The sequence below is a fragment of the Podarcis muralis genome, chromosome 14 (genome assembly GCF_964188315.1).
Source record: "Podarcis muralis chromosome 14, rPodMur119.hap1.1, whole genome shotgun sequence".
Taxonomy (NCBI): domain Eukaryota; kingdom Metazoa; phylum Chordata; class Lepidosauria; order Squamata; family Lacertidae; genus Podarcis; species Podarcis muralis.
In genome coordinates, this window is record NC_135668.1 from 14,477,550 (window position 1) to 14,499,654 (window position 22,105).

At 45.5% G+C, this 22,105-nt stretch overlaps 1 protein-coding gene across 3 annotated transcripts in view; it reads left to right on the top strand.

Moving 5' to 3' along the window:
• The first annotated feature begins 3,135 nt into the window (after window positions 1-3,135).
• Window positions 3,136-22,105, top strand: part of PDE8A (phosphodiesterase 8A) — a 170,863-nt gene continuing 151,893 nt past the window's right edge. For 2 of the 3 annotated variants that reach the window (XM_028705477.2, XM_077918831.1), the window contains exon 1: window positions 3,136-3,510. Coding sequence is in view for 1 of the 3 variants with exons in the window: in XM_077918831.1 (XP_077774957.1) it covers window positions 3,445-3,510 (66 nt within the window). In the remaining 2 variants the exon portion in view is untranslated. The remainder of the gene's footprint in view (window positions 3,511-22,105) is intronic. The other variant, XM_077918833.1, reaches the window with a different exon arrangement.

Sequence of the window (22,105 nt, forward strand, 5' to 3'; positions counted from 1 at the left end):
TGGGAGGGAGGGCACTCAGTCCCCAGGACTTGGCTCCTATGCTCTCATGTTTTTGAAGGGAGAGCAGCCATGGCTTGTTTGTCCCAGAGTTATCTTTGTGGTAGGGTTGAGGAACCTGTGGCCTTCTAGACGTTGTTGGCTGGGGCTGATTGGATGTCAGAGACTATTATGACTCTGAAGAGGGAGGAATGCAGTCACAGACAGAGCAGCCTTTAAGAGAGGAAGAAGGGGAAGATTTGCCCCCCCTTCCTTCAACATTCCCAGAAGCAGAGAGACCAGCAGATTCAGATGCCATACAGTCAGGGAAAGAGTTGGACAGTTTTGAGATAGTAGCTAGGCAACCAGGAGGGAGAGAGGGTTGTATTAGCCCTGTCCCTTTCTCTCTCAGTAACGGTTGTCTACTGGGGCAACTACAACTGGGGTTTGAACCCTAACAGAAATGGATCTAGATATTCATTATCCTCCAAGAAGCTCGAGGCTGAATTACTCTCTCAAACCACTACAGTACTCTTATTTATCATAAGAGAGGCTTTTTTTCAGGGGCGGAAACAGCATCAGTTCTTGAGTGTTCAGACCCCTGGGATCCCACTTGTGGGGTGCCTCAGGGTTCTGTCCACTCCCCCTTACTTTTTAACATATGAAGCCGCTGGGAGAGATCATCAAAGGGTTTGAGCTGGGTGTTCATCAGTATGCAGATGATACCCAGCTCTACCTCTCCTTTAAATCACAACCACTGAAGACAGAGAAGGTCCTGTGTGAGTGTCTGGAGGTGGTTGGAGGATGGATGGCAGCTGATTGATTGAGGTTGAATCCTGACAAGACAGAAGTACGGTTTTGGGGGGACAGGGGATGGGCAGGTATGGAGGACTCCCTGGTCCTGAATGGGGTAACTGTGCCCCTGAAGGACCAGGTGCACAGCCTGGGAGTCATTTTGGACTCACAGCTGTCTGTGGAGGCACAGGTAAATTCTGTGTCCAGGGCGGCTGTCTACCAGCTCCACCTGGTACACAGGCTGAGACCCTACCTGCCCGTAGACTGTCTTGCCAGAGTGGTGCATGCTCTAGTTATCCCCCACTTGGACTACTGCAATGCGCTCTGCATGGGGCTACCTTTGAAGGTGACCCAGAAACTACAACTAATCCAGAATGCGGCAGCTAGAGTAGTGACTGGGAGTGGCTGCAGAGACTATATAACACCGGTCCTCAAAGACCTACATTGGCTCCCAGTATGTTTCCAAGCACAATTCAAAGTGCTAGTGCTCACATTTGAAGCCCTAAACCAGAAGGAGTATCTCCACCCCCATCGTTCAGCCAGGACACTGAGGTCCAGCACCGAGGGCCTTCTGGCAGTTCCCTCCCTGCGAGAAATGAAGCTACAGGGAACCAGGCAGAGCCCAGTTACGTCACCCCTTGCCTGCAGAGCTGGCAGCTTCTCACCCTTTTTCAAACACCTTTCCTTGTGGAGTGTTCCCTCAGCCTCCTCTCCCCTCTCCTTGGGAGTCCTCTGGGCAGCTGCTGCTACCTTCCCTGGTCTCTGAGCTGCCTGCCCTCCCGCCCCCAAGAGAGGTGCCTCCTCACACTGCCCCACAGGTGCCTGTTCATTCCCAACAGCAAGCGTTGGTGGACTGGCTGGCTGGGCTCCCCCGTCCACTTGCTTGTTTATTCCAAGGCTGCCTCAGCTCCTGGCAACCAGCACCCCTGGACCAGCCCCAGAGCTGTTGCAACAAACAGCTGTGCAAGCCTTTGGGAGACAGAGACGCTGTTATGTCCTGAAGTTCTCACCCTGGGCCAGCAGGGGGATACTGTAGATAATTTTCACTCAGGTCCACATATGCAAATAAGGAATTGAAAGTGACGTTCAGTGATTGGATACTTACAGAAAGTGGTTACTGTTGCTTTGTAGTGGAGCTCTATATAAGCAGGCTGGCTGAACCCTTCAGTTCAGTTCTGTTCTGGCCTGTGAATAAACAAGAGCTGTTTGAAGAATCGCTGTGTCGTCTGATATGTTCACCCACAACTTAACACTGGCGACACGCGAAAGGGCATCAGGGGAGGGAGGGAAGGAAAGAGGGACAGAGGCCAGTGTTGCCCACAGCACCCCGACTGTCATTCAAGGCACCCCAGGGTGCCACGGCACAGGGGTTGAAAACCGCTGCTGTAATCAGTTGGACCACTGCAAGCACTTTGTCTATGTTCTCAGGCCACATAAATGCTCTGTTATGAGATGCTTTGGCCCATGTGGGAGGCTCCCATACTGTGGCTTGTCCCCGTGAATTAATCTATGGGACTGCAATAATAACACTCTTGTTATTTTGGTTGTACCTACACTCAGACCATTTTTCAGTCCTTTCCTCCTTGCTTCTCCCAAACAGAACTGCAATTTCTCTAGATGCATTATTCATCTCCAGTTATTGGAATGGGCTGCACATTCCCGCCCCCCCCTCTTTTGGTCTTGATGTATAAACTTTGCCTAACAACAGCGGAGGCTTATATTACTGGAAGATCTCTCTCTTGATTATTTATTATTTAGACTAATTTGGTTCCAGTGTCTCACCAGTGCAAGCAAATTAAAGAGAAAATCCGTCTCCAAAGCGATTTCCTTCCTTCCTTTGCTCAGATAAGAGATCTTACCCAACGGCTCCGCGTCGAGGTTTCGGTTGTGTGTGCAAATGTACCAAAACGCAGCGGCTAACTTGATCAATAGTTCAAAAAGCAGGGGATTCTTGTATGAAATTTTTTTTCCATCGGTTGACAGTCATATTTAAAACATAACTCAGATGCATATGGTGAGAGCGACACAGAGGGATTTAGTAATTCATTCATCCCTCTTACCATTCCAAGCTTCTGCTTATCCCAACAACAATATTTACTCAGGCAGATAATAAGGCTTCAATGTAAGTTGACTTTATTACCTTCAGTGACGTGAAAGGATCGGTTGCCGGGTGACCTTGCATCTAGTTGTTGTTTTTTTTATTATCCTAGGCATATAATATCTATATAATCTAGAATAGCTCTGAGAGCAGAGAGGAGGAGCTAACCTGTTGAATTACTTCTGATTTGGGAAGTTGCCCTCCAGAAAAAAAACACAGAATCTGATTTTTATTGTTGTTTTGTTTTTTAAAAAGCCAGTCTGCAGAATAAGATCAGAGAGGGGTTTGTGCAGGCAACAAGATCAATCCATCTCTGAGAGGGAAATACATACTCTCCCCTGCTCACATGTTGCGTGCTCCTTAACAAACCTATGAAGCGTGATTTGAAAATCTAGGATTAGACCAAGAGGACTTTAGGAGGAGGGAAAGAAACCGCCACAACAACCCTCTGAGCTACTTAACAGAAGTAGCTCAGTTCAACTGTCCTACTCTGCTGGAGAAGCACTTATTTTGTCTCCTGGGGGGCCCACTTTGATGTTTACACTGGAAATCCAAGCTTTTAAAATCAAGAGAGCATGGAGGAAAAGGAAGACACCGGAGCTATGGAAAACAGAAACGTTCTCAATGGCCCTCTGTACAAGGTGGGGGAAATTTTGCATTTATTTCTCTTAATTTGGCAACAGAAGACTTCAGATAAGGACAGGAGGGGGCAGTGAGGAGGGGGGCTGGAGCCTGCCTGCTCAAAATTGTGTACAAAGTCAGGGAGGTGAGGAACAAAAGAGGGGGACCAAGGAATGTTGAGTTGGGAATGCTCTGAGAGGTAAACAGCAGAGTTTTGTTTTATTTGCTGTACTCTAAACTATATATTTTTTTAAACGTACACTTTGGAAGCAAGCCGTTCAATCAGAGCCCGGCAGTCTGACTGCGTATATACAACCTCTGAACAAAATGGTGTAAACAGTGCTATTTTAAATAAAAATAAAAACCCACAGAGTAATAAAACTTTAGAAGGCAGGGGAAACTGTAAAAGTGAATGCCGAAGTTGCTGTCACATTTGTGGAAGGGTTATCTTGGAAAAAGGAGCAATATTTCTGTAATTGTGGGTGAGGGTGATTTCCTTAGAATTTTCTTCAGAATTTATGTACTATATTGTTGCATTTCAGCCCCGCCCACCAAATCAATTGATGTAAAACTGAAGTTCTAACCCCACAGTCAATTTTAAGGATCAAATAAATGCCCTGGAGCTTCAAGTAACACTGAGATTTATATCTCATTGTTTGATTGTACGAGGAGACTGTGACAGAGAAGTGGGATATTTGCCTGAATCCAAACCTTCAACAAAACTTAACAAAACTGTTTTTAGGTGTCATTTTTCTTTTAGTCCCGAACTTTGTTCCACTGTATCTCAGGGTAGTAAAATAGTCTAAGAACCGAATAAAGGGTGTGGTGTCAGAAAAAAACCATGTACTTCCCCAGATCCATGGGGCAATTCTTATAACCACATGTTTACTCTCATTTACCTTTGCTCAGACCAGAAAAAACATCCTAGTGGTAAAAATGAATAGATTTCTTGGGGTATTGTTGTTGTTGTCTCAGGTTCTTTGTGAACATTTTGTTTCTGTGTAAGTCAGGGGTCAGCAACCTTTTTCAGCCGTGGGACAGTCCACCGTCCCTCAGACCATGTGAGGGGCCGGACTATTTTTTTTGGGGGGGGGAGAACAAATTCCTATGCCCCACAAATAACCCAGAGGTGCATTTGAAATAAAAGCACACATTCTACTCATGTAAAAACACCAGGCAGGCCCCACAAATAACCCAGAGATGCATGTTAAATAAAAGGACACATTCTACTCATGTAAAAACATGCTGATTCCCGGACTATCCGCGGGCCAGATTGAGAAGGCGATTGGACCGCATCAGCCCACGGACCTTAGTTTGCCTACCCCTGGTGTAAGTGGATGAAACTAAGGGGCACTGTTTACTCTTCTTGTGCAAGTGACAATTTCCTATGAGTCTCTCTCTCTCCGTATAATTTCCTCCCTGAAAGTCTGTGTTAGCAAACCTCTTTCTCTGAGGGTAATCCCAATGACGTCAGCGAAACTACTTCAGAGTTAGAGGGTTTGAAGACACCGGATTAAGGAACCATCATCAGGAGGGCAGCTGGATTGTACCTGTTTATTCAACAGTGCTGCTTTGTGTGTGCGTCGCCCTGGGTTGTGTAACTAGAATTGCCACCTGCCTGGTTGTAAAACTGCAAGTAGCCGTTCAAAATGTGCATGTGAGTTCGGCGATGTTGGATCTCAAAAGAATTAGTGACCAGCGCTTCCTTGTACGTACCTTTGGGGGAGATGGTCAGCCTGGCGTTCTGTGTTTCTGCCAAATCCTTTTTCTGTGCTTGGCTGTGCTCCTAATCTAATCCGGCTGCTTATAACAGCCGTGTCCTCAGCTCACCTTTTGGTGGCAATTTTGACAGCTAGTTAAAAAGAGAAACACGCCAAAAGGTGGCGTGTGAAAAGAACCCCTCCCCGAATTATTTCCTATGTGAGAGACAATTGACAAATTGCCAGTTTGGGACAGGTTAAAGTGTTTCTGTTAATCTCATCCTGTTACATGACTTGAAAAGACTGAGCTTGCAAGAACGTATGCTCTTGTCCAGGGTTTTTTTTTTCCTTGTTCCCCTGTAAAATAATAATAATAATAGTCATAATAGATTTATTGCTGAATGAAATGCTATAACTGCAAAGATGTGGGGCTAGTTATGCATTGATCCCCCAGGTATAGCAGTTCAATAATACAGTGGTACCTCAGGTTACAGACGCTTCGACGCTTCAGGTTACAGACTCCGTTAACCCAGAAATAGTAGCTCAGGTTAAGAGCTTTGCTTCAGGGTGAGAACAGATATTGCGTGGCGGCGATGTGGCGGTAGCAGGAGGCCCCATTAGCTAAAGTGGTACCTCAGGTTAAGAACAGTTTCAGGTTAAGAACGGACAATGAATTAAGTTCTTAACCTGAGGTACCACTGTACTGTGTGTGTTGTACTTCTTGGAATTAAAACTTGTGTTTCCTGAAGACAGCACTAGAAACAATGTTTATTTCCTCTTGGGTAACCAAGTTTTTCTCTCATATGCAATGTGATCCAGCATCCACAACTTGAACGTAATGGCTAAGGGTGATCAAGGCTCTGGCTTCAGATGACGCCTCAGCCGTGAACTTGGCGAGGGGCTGTAATTATAGGCGCATTTAGGACTCCACATTTCTTATTGCCCCATGCTTTCAAGGCATGGGTCTGGGCGGTTTTGACTTTGCCCATTGCTTTCCCCCAGAAAACCCAATTGCTATTTGTTCCGATTCAGTGCTAAACTGCAGGTTTGCCCAGGGGAAAACAGCAGGGCAAATGGAAGTATTAAAGAGCCAGTGTGGTGTAGTGGTTAAGAGCGGTAGTCACATAATCTGGGGAACCGGGTTCGCGTCTCCGCTCCTCCACATGCAGCTGCTGGGTGACCTTTGGCCAGTCACACTTCTCTGAAATCTCTCAGCCCCACTCACCTCACAGAGTGTTTGTTGTGGGGGAGGAAGGGAAAGGAGATTGTTAGCCGCTTTGAGACTCCTGAAGGGGAGTGAAAGGCGGGATATCAAATCCAAACTCTTCTTCTTCTCTTCTAAACTGGGAGGACAATGACGACAGGATGAATTTGTCAGTTCTCCCACTGACAGCCTAAGACCTTCCTATTCAGACCGGCCTTTGAAAACAAAGGTGAAGACAATGCTGTCAACTTGGCTGCTGTCAAGCTAAACTATGTTAATTGCTGCTTCGAAATGAGCTGTGATGTATTTTAATTATTGTTTTTAACTAGTTTGTTTCTACTACCTTGCATTTTATAATGTTGCTCTTAAACGTTGCCAGCCGCTTTGAATCCCAGCTTCGGTGAAAGGTGGGCTACAAATACGTTTTAAAGTAATAATTTAAGTTTCTCTCGTTTTCTATATTTTTACAATCTTTAGTTTGGTTCTCTCTATCAGTTAGCATTCCCCTCACCCCCAAGTCCTCAGGAAAATTCATTAGCATTTAATTCCACATTTCCCCTTTAACATACATGTTTTCACAAGCAATTTCCCCAAATATAATCCATTCATTGGGGCTACTGTGTCATTAGGCTTCGGTTTGCGCTCTCGGTTGATTCGGACAAGCCGTTGTTCTTCTAGCCATTACTACTGCATGGAGGGCCAACAGTTTAGATATCAGCGGGGATGTGTGTGAATGGGATTCTGATCGGGGTTTAAATTAGAGTGCGGTTGCAGATGTGTGCTTGTACACGTGCGAAAGAGAGAGATTTCAGATTGGGGGAGGCACAATTCAAGGTTCAAAGGCCTGCTGTTAACATATTCTGCCCTGCTGGCTGAAACTAGTGGAAGCAGAACTTCATCTTCATAAATACTGAAGGCGCTTGTAGATTGTTTAGATAAGAGGGTTAGTGATTAACCTCCTGAAATATCTGATCCTGAAGCATAACAAACAAAATGCAGTTCCATTTCCATGGCTTACCAGAGAATTAATGGTTTAGATGTCCAACTGCAATGTTTTGATATGGATTTCAAAGCAGACACCTCCCCCAACACCCTCTCCCACCCATGATTGAGACCTTAGCACAGGGACAGTCAATGTGGAGCTCTCCAGTGTTGCTGGACTGCCGCTATCGGCATCCCTAACCCTTGGCCGTGCTATCTAGGGATGATGGGAGCTGTAGTCAACAACACCTAGAGTGCACCCCCTTGGCTATTCCTGCCTTAGAACTTGATGGGGCCTACTGAACAGCTCTGGACTGCAATACCTCAAAGACCTCCTCTTTCCACATGACCCCTGAGATCATCTTCTGAGGCCCTTCTTCATGTGCCTCCTCCTCCATGTGAGGTCCGGAGGGTGGCAACACGAGAACAGGGCCTTCTCTGCAGTGGCTCCCCATCTGTGGAATGCTCTCCCCAGGGAAGTTCGTCTGGCGCCTTCATTAGACACCTTTAGACACCAGGCAAAAATGTTCCTCTTCAACCAGGCCTGTGGCTGATTGACATCCAATGCCCTTTTAAAATGTGTTGGGTGTGTGTGTGGAATATTGGGTTGCCCTTGTTTTTCTTTTTATTGTGCATTTTGTGTTTTTATATTGTGATTTTATGTTGTGAACCGCCCTGAGACCTGTGGGTATAGGGCAGTATATAAATTTATCAATCAATCAATCAATCAATCAATCAATCAATCAGTTAATAATATTGAAAACCATGCCAATCCCTCTTTGTACAGCCCTATCCAATATTCTGCCTCTCTCGGTCACGCAACAGTAAAATGGAACATTTTACACAGTTCACCTCCACAATGTTTCACAACACCTTTCATCCGGGTTAATGTCCAACTCCTCCTCAGGTACTTTTATCAAGGTTTTCAATCTTTTTCGTTGATTTGGTTCTTAATTTGACAATGCTGAATGGCACCTATTAAACAGAGCTTGCAAAACAGAGCTTTTCATAGCTTGCTGTGTACGTTGCTCGTTTCCGTAAGGGTCGTGTTTTCTCATGAACGTCTTAGGCCTGGTTTGGATAAAATGTTAAACCATTATTTAGCATTACAGGAACGAACCTGCTTGAACCCTAGATGCAAGGGCTGTCTTCCCTTAATCCAGGCATAGGCAGACTTGGCCCTCCAGATGTTTTGGGACTACAACCCCCATCATCCCTGACCACTGGTCCTGTTAGCTAGGGATGATGGGAGTTGTAGTCCCAAAACATCTGGAGGGCCGAGTTTACCTAAGCCTGCCTTAATCCCACACAAAAACGAGGAGGAGATGGGAAACATCCACTTCCTCATTTCAACTAATCACAGTTTCTAGTATGTCTAACACAAGAACGGTGGTTAGTCTAAACTACAGTCTATTGAAACATGTATTAAAATGGAAAAGACTTCCGTATACAGGGCTGCCTTCAGATGGTTCGGGGGTTGCATAACTCCATACCCTCCAATATTTCTCCGATGGAAATAGGGATGTCCTAAGGAGAAGCGGGACATTCTGGGGTCAAATCAGAAACCGGGACGGCTTCTGTAAACCTGGGACTTTACCAGGAAAAAGGGGACACCTGAAGGGTCTGACTGGCAACCCCTGGGCTGTGATATAACAACCACAAGTCTGACCTAGCTGTGCCCCAGAGATTCTGGTATCAGCTCCAGGTGGATGCGAGCTCTGCATAGCCTTGACACAACATTTTCCACATTCCTGTGCTATCCAGCCAGCCAAGGATTCGCAGCCCTGAATCTTTTTTTGCATTTAAAAGATGATGCCCTGACCCCCATGAAAATATCCACAGTGGGGTCTTTAAAAAAGAAAAGAGCTAAATTGATGTTAGCATTTTGTTCCACAGTTGTTTGAAACATCTGCTTTTTGTGTTTGGAAGAATGCGGTAGCTTGGCTCCTTGAGAACAGAGCCCAGAACAAACAAGGTGATCTCACCCAAGAATACACAAGGCTACACTGGCAGGTGGAGGACCTGGACAGAGACTTCAGATGACCGAAGGAATTTCTCCACTATGCCTGTGTTGTCCTAAAGGGCCTTTGATGGCTTGTTGTTGTTTAGTTGTGTCCGACTCTTCGTGACCCCATGGACCAGAGCACGCCAGCCACTCCTGTCTTCCACTGCCTCCCGCAGTTTGGTCAAACTCATGCTGGTAGCTTCGAGAACACTGTCCAACCATCTCGTCCTCTGTCGTCCCCTTCTCCTTGTGCCCTCCATCTTTCCCAGCATCAGGGTCTTTTCCAGGGAGTCTTCTCTTCTCATGAGGTGGCCAAAGTATTGGAGCCTCAGCTTCAGGCTCTGTCCTTCCAGTGAGCACTCAGGGCTGATTTCCTTCAGAATGGAGAGGTTTGATCTTCTTGCAGTCCATGGCACTCTCAAGAGTCTCCTCCTTCTTTTATGGCTACTCTGTCCTATTTATTCTAAGAGCACAGCAGGAAGGCTCCAAAAGCAGCTTCCCTTGTGCTTAATCCAGTAGCTGCACTCAGAAATCACCGCTGACTGCTGACTTGCTACCAGCCCGAATTCAAGATGTTACCATTAGTACATAAAGCCCTTAACAACTTCGGACCAGTTGACCTGAGAGATCGCCATTTCCCAAATATGCCCACGCGACTGCTTTCATCTGTCGAACGGACACTGTTGCAAGTGCCACATTGTAAGAAATCAGCCTTGTAGCACTTCGGAACTCCCTTCTTATTGACACCAGGCAGGTGCCTTCACTATCCTACCTTCAGCACCTGCTAAAATCATTTCTGTTTAGCTACCCAGACATGTAGAATGCTTGTGTATGTTTTAATCTGGTTTTGGTTTGCTGCCTTTGAAAAAAAATGTTTCAAATAGTTGTTTTTAACTGTGCTTTTTTAAACCGACAACGGTATTATTTCATTTTCTTTGTGAACTGCTTTAATTGTTTTTTTGTACAATCAAGCAGTGTATAAATCTATAATAATAATAATAATAATAATAATAATAATAATAATAATAATAATAATAAATTTTATTTATACCCCACCCTCCCCAGCCAAGACTGGGCTCAGGGCAGCTAACAGCAGATATGACACAATTGATTGAAATACAACTTAAAAACAAGATTAAAATACAACATTAAAATGCAGCCTCATTTCAGTAGAAACTCAAATCAAAGCCTGTATAGCCTGTATAACTCAAACCGAGCCTGTATAGCTCAGTCGGTTAGACTAGAGCATGTTGCTGATAACACCAAGGTTGCAGGTTCAATCCCTGTATGGGACAGCTATCCTGTACCTGCCTGGCAGGGGGTTCGACTAGATGGCACTTGGGGTGGGTCCCTTCCAGCTGTACAGTTCTGTGATTCTAAGGTTGCATCATTGTTTTAAACAGTTTCTAATATTGTGCTTTAGTGTTGCATTAAATAAATAAATGAAACATCATTCAGTCTAGCGCACCCAGCTGCCCAAAGAGGAGATAGCCAATTCATCAACTACCCACAAATCAGCAAATACAGATAAGACAACAAACTACAGTGGTGCCTCGCAAGATGAAATTAATTCGTTCCGTGAGTTTTTTCGTCTTGCGATTTTTTCGTCTTGCGAAGCACGATTTCGGAAAAGTTTTGGAAAAGCTTCAAAAATCACCAAAGTCTTCAAAAACCTCAAAAAAGGCTACCACACCGCGTGCTATGAGTTGCTCCTCGAAGTCAAGTCGCAACTGTATTAACGGTTTTAAGAAAAAGGAAACAAACTTGCAAGACGTTTCCGTCTTGTGAAGCAAGCCCATAGGGAAAATCGTCTTGCGAAGCAACTCAAAAAACCAAAAACTCTTTCGTCTTGCTAGTTTTCCGTCTTGCGAGGCATTCGTCTTGCGAGGTACCACTGTATGCCAACACTGAATTGCATATTCAGATATTGCAGGTTTGCTGCTTAGATTGTGGGATGCATAGTGTGACATGTCACAACTTAGCAGCGGGATGTCTGGTAAAGGACCCCTGGATAGTTACGTCCAGTCAAAGGTGACTATGGGGTTGTGGCGCTCATCTGGGTTTCAGGCCAAGGGAGCCAGCACTTGTCCACAGACAGCTTTCTGGGTCATGTGGCCAACATGACTAAACTGCTTTTGGCGCAACGGAACACCGTGACAGAAACCAGAGCACACAGAAACGCCATTTACCTTCCTGCCACAGTGGTACCTATTTATCTACTTGCACTGGTGTGCTTTCGAACTGCTAGGTTGGCAGGAGCTGGGACAGAGCAATGGGAGCTCACTGCATCGCAGGGATTCGAACCACTGACCTTCTGATCGGCAAGCCCCAAAGGCTCAGTGGTTTAGACCACAGCGCCACCTGCATCCCTTTTTTGGGGTTCAGGTTGTTGAGTTTTTTCAGGCAGGAGGTAAAATGTTGAGCTTTTTTTAGGGGAGCCACAGTTGTTCAGCTTCTTTGGGGGGAGCCAATGATCTGCCGCAGACGTCCAGTGATCTACCTGTTGGACATGCCTGGAGATGAACGATGGTCGATGGCTGGCAGACCTTTATCCTCCACTGATTGTCTCCGTTGCAAGCTGCTGGGGACAATTACAGGAAGCAATGGTTGCATCAACTGTATTGTCCTGATGCAATTGTGCGTGGCTTTCCCTTTTGAGAGTGTCACCGATCTCAAAACGCCTTGGCAGCTTCTGAAAGCGTTAAGACAGATGGCTCATCTGTTTGGACACAGCCATGTGGCAGCTTGGAATGGGTGTGTGTCCAAGGCACATAGATTGCCTTACCTCATTCCCTATGCACAATGAATCCTTGCATTGTAAGGTTGCTATCTTAGGGCTGACATACGTCCGGATTTTCCCGGACATTACCAGGATTTCGAAGGCAGAATTGGCGTCGGGGGGGGGGGGGGAGGATTTCCAAAAGGCGACACTTTGTCCATATATATATATATATATATATATACACACATACAGTGGTACCTTGGGTTACATACGCTTCAGGTTACAGACTCCGCTAATCCAGAAATAGTACCTTGGGTTAAGAACTTTGCTTCAGGATGAGAACAGAAATTGGGCTCCGGTGGCGCGGTGGCAGCGGGAGACCCCATTAGCTAAAGGGGTGCTTCAGGTTAAGAACAGTTTCAGGTTAAGAACGGACCTCCGGAACGAATTAAGTACGTAACCAGAGGTACCACTGTGTGTACCACTATATATATTTCATTGGATAAATGTTGATTATGAGCTACAATTCCAGAGTGGCTTAACGGTCAATCCCTCTTCCCAGGGAATTTTGGGATTTGTAGCTATTCGTAAGTGGAGAAATTGGTGGGAACACGTCACTGAAGTTCTCCAGAAGATGAAATTCTCTAACAATTTCTTGGAGATGGGTACAGACTGCCTCTTCGCAGTGGCACGACTTTTTCACATCTCCCTGAAGTTTTCCCCTTTCTCTTTTCCCCTTTCCGTTGCTTCAAGTGGCAGTAGCAACAACTATCTTGGCAGCCTGGACATCAATTTACATCTTTTCCTTTTTAAAAAAATAATCTTTATTAGTTTAAGACATAAACATATATACATAGCTAACAAGTCATACAAAACAAAAGCGAAGAAAGAAAGGGTAAAAAGAAAAGAAAATACAGTGTATTACAATTAAATAAAAAGTTATGAATGTAAAACTTCCAATCATTCTCATTATACTGCTTATATTGTCTATGTTTTCTCGCACAGATTTATATTATTTCATATTGTTTTTGTGTAGTCCGATGAGATATCTAATGCACTTTTTGCTTACAATTATCAATCTAGTTCTGCAAGTATATTGTTGTTTGTACAATACAATTTTAGATATTCCTTAAATACTTTCCATTCTCCATATACTTTCTGGTTTGAAACTCCTCTGACTCTTCCCATCAGTTTTGCTAGTTGTAGGTACAGTGGTACCTCAGGTTACATACGCTTCAGGTTACAGACCCCGCTAACCCAGAAATAGTGCTTCAGGTTAAGAACTTTGCTTCAGGATGAGAACAGAAATTGTGCTCTGGTGGCGCAGCGGCAGCAGGAGGCCCCATTAGCTAAAGTGGTGCTTCAGGTAAAGAACAGTTTCAGGTTAAGTACGGACCTCTGGCATGAATTAAGTACTTAACCCGAGGTACCACTCTCCTCTATCATGAGGGTCTGCCACTCTGTTATTGTTGGTAGTGTTTCATTTTTCCAGTTTCTTGCCACTATTCTTCTAGCTGTCGTGATTGCATACATAAACAATGGTCTTATACTTTGTTTTAATTCTGTTGATAGTGGCAGTTGCAACAACTATCTTGGCAGCCTGGACACTAATTAACATCTTTTCCAATGCCCTGGACTTAAGATAATTCTGGAGCATAGTGGGGAGAGAGGCAGTCACCCCCCCCCAAAAAATAAAACATGGTGGAAAATATTTGCAAGTAAGTTGCAGCTTTGCAAATAAAATCCTGCAAAGTGGCCTTCTTTTCCTTTTCTTTTCTTTCAAATTTCATTTATGATTTTCAATTTTGCAAATTTCCCCCCTTCGCAGTCACCCAAATAAAAACAATATATTTAACATCGACTTCCCTCCTCTCACCTTCCATGGTTCAGTTTGTTTATCCTTTACTGCTGCATATTCCAAATATTCCATTTTCTGGTCTCTAGGAACTTCCAAATTAGATATTCCTATGAGAAAGGCTTCTAGTCTTTTTACAAAGGACCTTCTGAACATTTTTTTTCATCTCATTGTACAGCGGTACCTCGGGTTAAGTACTTAATTCGTTCCGGAGGTCCGTTCTTAACCTGAAACTGTTCTTAACCTGAAGCACCACTTTAGCTAATGGGGCCTCCTGCTGCTGCCGCGGTCGCCGGAGCACGATTTCTGTTCTCATCCCGAAGCAAAGTTCTTAACCTGAGGTACTATTTCTGGGTTAGCGGAGTCTGTAACCTGAAGCACATGTAACCTAAAGCGTATGTAACCTGAGGTACCACTGTATATCATCTCCCAGAAGCCCTTAGCCATTTTGCATGTCCACCACATATGATAGAAAGTACCTTCCTTCTCTTTAGATTTCCAACATGGGTCTGATTCTGATTTATACATCTCAAAGTGGCCTTCTTTTTCGAAGGGGATGAAAACAAGAAAAACACCAGAAATGCTCTCAGAAAAATGCCATCTAAGAAATTTCAGCTCAGCTCTAATTATAGAGCATTCAAGATGTCCTGGGGTGCTCTTCGCTAGAATCATAAAATCACAGAATTGTATGGTTGGAAGAGATCCGCAAGGGTCATTGAGTCCAACCACCTAAAGGGCAGACTCACAGCTGAAGAATATTTGATATATGACCATCCAACCTCTGTTTAAAAAAATCCTGCGAAGGAGAGTCCATCATTTTCCAAGGTAGGCTGTTCCACTGTTGAACAGCTCTTACTGTCAGAAAGTTCTTCCTGATGAGAACATGTTTCAAATAAAAACAACAATGCCGAGGTGCTTAAAAAAAATAAAAAAAATTAATCAGCTGCACAGATTTGGCTCTCACACACAAAAAGCTCAAGGAATGTCATTTGGCTCGAGATCAAGCATGGAAAGTTCCAATAAAAGAAAAAGGAATTTGTCTAGGGAAACCGTCAGCAAAGGGAACCAGAAGTGGACACACACACACACACACACACACACACACACACACTGATTCATAAGGGAGATTTAGAGCTTGCAGTAAACCCAGAATCCTTGCAAAAATGGATGGTGTGAAAATGCTCATCTCTTCGGATCTAACAATGGAATCCCAGGTTTTGTTGCCATTCCAGTTTCTTTGTCTGGTTGGTGGTTATTCATAATCTAGGCATGGGGAAGCTGTGGCAGTTCAAATGTTGGACTGCAGCTCCCCTCATCTCTGATTATTGGCCATGCTGGCTGGGGCTGATGGGAGATAGAGTCCAACCTGCCTCCACCCCTCCAGTATCCCCCCTTTCCACCAAGAAGCTCAAGGTGGTGTGGATGACTCTCCCCCTCCCCATTTTATCCTCACAGCAGCCCTGTGAGGGAGGATAGGCAGGGAGACTATGATTGGCCCCAGGTTACCCAGTTAAAATTGTAGCTAAAGTGGGGACTCAAACCCAGGTCTCCTTTGTCCAACACTCTAACCACTACACCACATTGCCTGTCAAATTTGATCATCTAGCTCATGGGTAGGCAAACTAAGGCCCAGGGGCCAGATCCGCCCAATCGCCTTCTCAGTCCGTCCCGTGGACTGTCCGAGAATCAGCGTGTTTTTATATGAATAGAACGGATCCTTTTATTTAAAATGCATCTCTGGGTATTTGTGGGGCCTGCCTGGTGTTTTGACATGAGTAGAATGTGTCTTTTTATTTAAAATGCATCTCTGGGTTATTTGTGGGGCATAGGAATTCGCTCATTCCCCCTTCCCCTAAAATATAGTCCGCCCCCCCCACAAGGTCTGTGGGACAGTGGACCGGCCCCCTGCTGAAAAACTTTGCTGACCACCGATCTAGCTGTTAGGGGAGAATAATCTACTTTAATGGTCTGGAATTGTGGGGCACTTTTTGGATTGAACATCAAAGCATTTCCACTTTCTTGTTTAAAACTGGCAACCTTTTTTCTCTCCTTTTTTTAAAAGCCTACCTATGCTTGTAGATTATTAGTTACATAACAATTGTTCTTCCAATTTGCTAATGTGTTCCTAAAAACTGAAGCAACAGCAGAAATAGCTGTGCCCCATGCTCCCTGTTGCTGTATTTAGAATACTGCACGAAGTCTCTTTGGCTACATCAGGTTGTTGCAGGATCAATCCCTGCCCCACAGCAAAATGCTATCCTATGGGACCCTGCCATGGTCAACCCTCCCTTAGAATATGGGATGGCTGCCATGCTTTCCTCACCACAGTTTGCATGCATTGATTCACTTTCTGGGAGGCTGTCACAGGTCTGTCATAGGAACGCGTCCGTCAGTAATCACGCAGTTTAAAGATGGAGTTAACTCTTTAGTAGCAGAAACACAACCTCCACATACTTGGTTGAGTGTCAGGCCTAATAGGCGGAGCAGCTAATTCCTGGTGGTCTTACTCCATGATAAGGTAAAGGGACCCCTGACCATTAGGTCCCGTCATGACCGACTCTGGGGTTGCGGCGCTCATCTCGATTTATTGGCTGAGGGAGCCGGTGAACAGCTTCCGGGTCATGTGGCCAGCATGACTAAGCAGCTTCTGGCGAACCAGAGCAGCGCACGGAAATGCCGTTTACCTTCCCGCCGGAGCAGTACCTATTTATCTACTCGCACTTTGACGTGCTTTTGAACTGCTAGGTGGCAGGAGCAGGGACCGAGCAATGGGAGCTCACCCCATCACAGGGATTCGAACCACCGACCTTCTGATCGGCAAGTCCTAGGCTCTGTGGTTTAACCCACAGCGCCACCCGCGTCCCTCCTCCATGATAGGTAAAGGTAAAAGGCAAAGGACCCCTGGACAGTTAAGTCCATTCAAAGGTGACTATGGGGTAGCGGCACTCATCTCGCTTTCAGGCCGAAAAAGCTGGTGTTTGTCCATAGATAGTTTTCCGGGTCATGTGGCCAGCGGGACTAAACCACTTCTGGCGGAATGGAACACTGTGACCGAAACTAGAGCACACAGAAACGCTGTTTCCCTTCCCACTGCAGCGGTACCTGTTTAGCTACTTGCACTGGCATGCTTTCAAACTGCTAGGTTGGCAGGAGCTGGGACAGAGCAATGGGAGCTCACCCCGTCGCAGGGATTTGAACTGCCAACCTTCCGGTCGACAAGCCCAAGAGGCTCAGTGGTTTAGACCACAGTGCCCCCTGCGCCCCCCTCCATGATAATCAGTTGCCGAGAATGAAAGCCCCTGTCTCTTCTCCAGGGCTTTTTCCGAGCAATCAGCGCCGACGTGAAGCCAACCTCTCCTCCGCCCTTTTCACGCCTCTTCTGGTTCTGGGAGACAAGGGGAGGGGAGATTGTTGCAGCAGGAGGGGGAGACACCTGCGACTCTTCAGCAACCTGACTCACCTCTGCTTCTTGGCTTCCGCCTCTGCACCTGCATCTGATTCTGGACTGCTCTCTGTCACAGACTCTCCCACTCACTAAGCCCTGTGACCTCTTCATCTTCTGGCACCTCCTTTCCCCAGTCTTCTCCTTCTCTCCTTTCATCCCTGGGTCCTGAGCCTTCTTCTCTTTGTGGCTCCGCAGCTGGTTCCTCCCACCATTCCTCTGTTTCCAACCAGTCCATGACAGAGGCGTTGTCAAAAAAAAGATGGCGGCTGGCTGGTTATTTTGGGGTCTGTCTGTTGTGAAAGAAGGCCCAAGGCAGACATCTGTGGTGAGCCCTGGGCAGCTGCCTGTGGATGCCAGTGTCCAGTGTTGGCCTTGCACTGTTGCAATGTTCTCTAGTGCAAAGTCTTGTGCGCTAGCGGACAGGTGACTTTTAGTGTTGTGCGACTGATGAACCCAGCATACCTGTTGCGCTGGCAAACCTTTTGCACAGACTTACCAGCAGGCTGTTTATGCATCCTCTTTTGCAACAAACCGCCTCTTTCCATATGAACCAACCCAGACCCCGAGACCCTCTTCTGAGGCCCTTCTTTGTGTGCCCCCTCCTCGAGAGGTGTGGAGGGTTTGCAGCACAAGAACGGGTCTTCTCTGCAGTGGCTTCCTGTCTGTGGAATGCTCTCCCCAGAGAAGTTCGCCGGGCGCCTTCTTTATATACCTTTAGGCACCAGGCAAAAACGTTCCTTTTTAACCAGGCCTTTGGCTGATCTGTTTGACATCCTATAACCTTTTAAAATGTGGCTGGTGTTTTTTTTTTGGGGGGGGGGGAGGTTTCTTGGGTTATTGTTTTCATTCTGATTATATATGTTGTGATCTTTTCTGTGAACCGCCCTGAGACCTCCGGGTATAGGGCAGTATATAAACTCAACTAATAACAATTATTATTATTATTATTATTATTATTATTATTATTATTATTATTATTATAAAAGTATACCGCTAAGTGAGTTAGTGCTGCATTGGTTATAGCCCACTGAGTTCTTATCCTTTAAGATCCAGGAGCTTTTCTCAGGTCAGACCTGAGTTTCTCAATAAGTGAGAAATCTTGGGGTTTTTTCAGGCAGATTTCACAGTGGATGTTAACATGTTTCCCTGTGCTCTTTGGCCCTCTAGATTCAGAGAACTTTTCCAGATCCATGTGGCATCAGATTGTGTTAGTTTTGTGTGTGCTTCATGACTCTGTGTGTGTGTGTGTGTGTGTGTGTGTTTGTGTGTGTGTAAGTGTAAGTAACCCCTTTGCCCCACCGCAGGAGTCCCTTGAAGTAGGGAACAGAATGAACCGCTTCACCCCTAGCAATTTTCTCTCTGGTAGATTATTAGGCAGCAGAGATCTGTGCTCTGTGGCTTTTGGGGAGGTTATGTTGCAAGCCGAGTGTGTTAGTTGCATAACCCTTTGGATTTAGGAGGCATAACCAAAACTGTCATTTTGCTTTTGCTGACAAAATAAGATTGCCGTTCTACTAAACTTTGTTCCGTTACAAGAACAGTGGGCAGATGCATGCTCCAATTGCTCCAATTTAGCAAGGACGGCCCCTGGTTTCTGGTATTCCAACCCCTGTAGGTTACTCTTTTTCAAGAGGTACTCAAAGGTACACACTACCAGCACCTCTTTTTGTTGTTGTTAAAAAGTCTGGCTCTAACTACAACATGGTGAGTAGTGGCAACCCATTTTTCTAGGGAAAAAAGCACTGCTAGCCCCAGTTTTTTTCCCTTTTTTCTTTTGGGGAGATGTCAAATGTTTCTTTTAAAACTGGTGGTTAGTGTCAGTTCCTAGAGATCGCTCTGTGCTGAACTCTGCTTCTTGAGGGCACAAGTCGTCGACGGATGGGTCAGGATCTACTAGTGAGTTGCGGCCTGATCCATGGTGGGTCACCACAAGAGCAAAGGTGTGGCGATCTGTCGTGGAACAATCCCACTGAAAAAGTTAACAGTGGTTTACCCAGACCTTGTCGCTGCTTGCGAAGGGACCCCATGACTGTTCAAGCTTCAGTGTCCCCCAAAATATAAGTCTGCCACTGGGTTAGGGAAAGCCTGGCAGGAATTCAACAGGTTCAGCTTTTCTGCCCATGTAAAGAAAACCTGCTCAGTGTGTTCTAGGCTTTGCTGGAAAATATTGTAAAATATTCAGCTGCTTTATTTCTTGCCTTCGATAATGACATGCCACTAGACGGCCTGTGTTTGGAGGGTGGTGGGAAAAAGTTATTAGAGGCTTCAATTTCCACTCCCACCACCCTTGTGGATACAGTTCACACTTTATTCACCTCTCCTCACACGTATACATCACCCGTGGTGGTAAATCTCAGCAGCCCCTGGCTGAAATTTAAACGTGCTAAGTGCATGCATCGCAATAACGGCACAGTTAGAACCCAAGAAGCTTAGTTTTGCTACAGAAGCCGAAGCCGGTGTGCGTCGCATATACTCTTAAGACAAGGAGAAGCCGTTCAGAAAGAAAGAACCTCGCAAAAATAAGTACAGTGGTACCTCAGGTTACATACGCTTCAGGTTACATATGCTTCAGGTTACAGACTCCGCTAACCCAGAAATATTACCTCAGGTTAAGAACTTTGCTTCAGGATGAGAACAGAAATTGTGCTCTGGCAGCGCGGCAGCAGCAGGAGGACCCATTAGCTAAAGTGGTCTTCAGGTTAAGAACAGTTTCAGGTTAAGTACGGACCTCCGGAATGAATTAAGTACTTAACCTGAGGTACCACTGTATAGGAATCGAGGGCGCCTTGGCACAGTGCAATGCGAGCCCGATTCTCCCTTATGAAGAAGGACGGTTGTTTCATGGTAGAGCCCCTGTTCTGCAAGCAATTCGACCCCTGGTATCTCCAGGCAGGGCTGTGGAAGGCCCCTGTCTGTAACCCTGGAGAGCTGCTGCCAGTCAGTGCAAGCACAACTGGGCTAGATGGACCAGCTTTCTATGTCCGCTTGTTTGTACGCAGATTCACAGCTGACTCGAGGATTCCCTAAGAAGGTCCTTTGAAGACTCAGCAGCCAGTAAGGCCTGCAACGCCCACCCCACAATCCATTCACGTTACAGTGGTACCTCGGGTTAAGCCAGAGCCTTGATCACCCTTAGCCATTACATTCAAGTTGTGGATGCTGAACTGCATTGCTTATGAGAGAAAAACTTGGATACCCAAGAGGAAATAAACATTGTTTCTAGTGCTGTCTTCAGGAAACACCAGTTTTAATTCCAAGAAGTACAACACACACAGTACAGTGGTACCTCAGGTTAAGAACTTAATTCATTCTGGAGATCCGTTCTTAACCTGAAACTGTTCTTAACCTGAGGTACCACTTTAGCTAATGGGGCCTCCAGCTGCCACTGCACTGCCGCCACGCAATTTCTGTTCTCATCCCGAAGCAAAGTTATTAACCTGAGGTACTATTTCTGGGTTAGCGGAGTCTGTAACCTGAAGCGTCTGTAACCTGAAGTGTCTGTAACCCGAGGTACCACTGTACTAAACATCTTCAGGGCTAGGAAGCGAATGCCTTAAAGGGGTTAACTCAAGATGCTGCATGTCGCAACATCAGCCTCTCCCACCCTTCCCTTCAAATTAAGCTTTAATTATATGGTTCTCAGAGAAAGTACTTGCCTCCAAAACCTTTCCATCTGTGCTTGGTCTCATTTCAAGGCACTTGCTATGTTCACTGGCCCGCATGAGGTAGGCTGACCACTTATGCGTCGCTGAAAAGAAGGTCCGGATTTGCATAAAATTTGCGTGCATATATATATATATATATATATATATGCAAATTTAGGAATGATTATTGCAATTTAAAGATAAACACAAGACATTTTACCCAGATGCTTACTGGAAGTGCAACAGCAGATATCATTTGGTGTATAACTTAAGGGTTAGTTCTGTTACCGTTAATGTCCGCTAGCCAAGAGCGCTATGGAGTAGAGATGTCGCTCAGAAACCAGGCAGAGTAGCCTGATCTTCACAGAGGCAGGACGCGCCCTGATTGGCCGTGCATTTATGAGGGAGTTTTTCCAGTGTACGTTTGCCTGAATGTCTCCCTGCTATTTACAAAGCCTGAAGCAAGCAAGAAAAAGCCCTTTGTTCCTTTCTCCTCAGACTAGACACTGCTTTTGTTCAGTTTTCCTCAGGCAAGCCTTATCGGGCTTTCTTTTCTCTCTGGGCTCATTCCGCATTCTTTAAGCGACTTTGATAACAATGCCAGCTGTTGATGGGCAACTTCAAGGCTCTCCCTTCTCATAACTCTTTATCTTTAAACTGCATTCTGAACCAAGCAGTCCTTCAGACAGGGGATGCCTTCAGACGGAGGACTATCTCAAAATAAAGCATTGTACTCTGTAAACTGAGGCACGTGGGCACCCAGCTATGCAGGTGTCTGACCTTGGCACTCTAGCAATCAGTAGCCCAGGAAGCTGTGCATTTTTAAAAATGTGACCAGGGTGCAATGAAAGCTTAAATGGGTTTTCTCTGTGGCCTGGAAGGCAAAGTAGTTCTCTCAACTGCCCACGTTCCAGAAGGTGTAGAAGCAGTGATCACATTTTATTGATTTCTATCGTAAGCTATCTTGGTGATCCTTTGGGGAGGCAGGAGAGAAATCAAATCAGTACCTTCTACTCTAGACTGAGGCCCCATCTGTACTACACATTCAAAGCGGTTCCA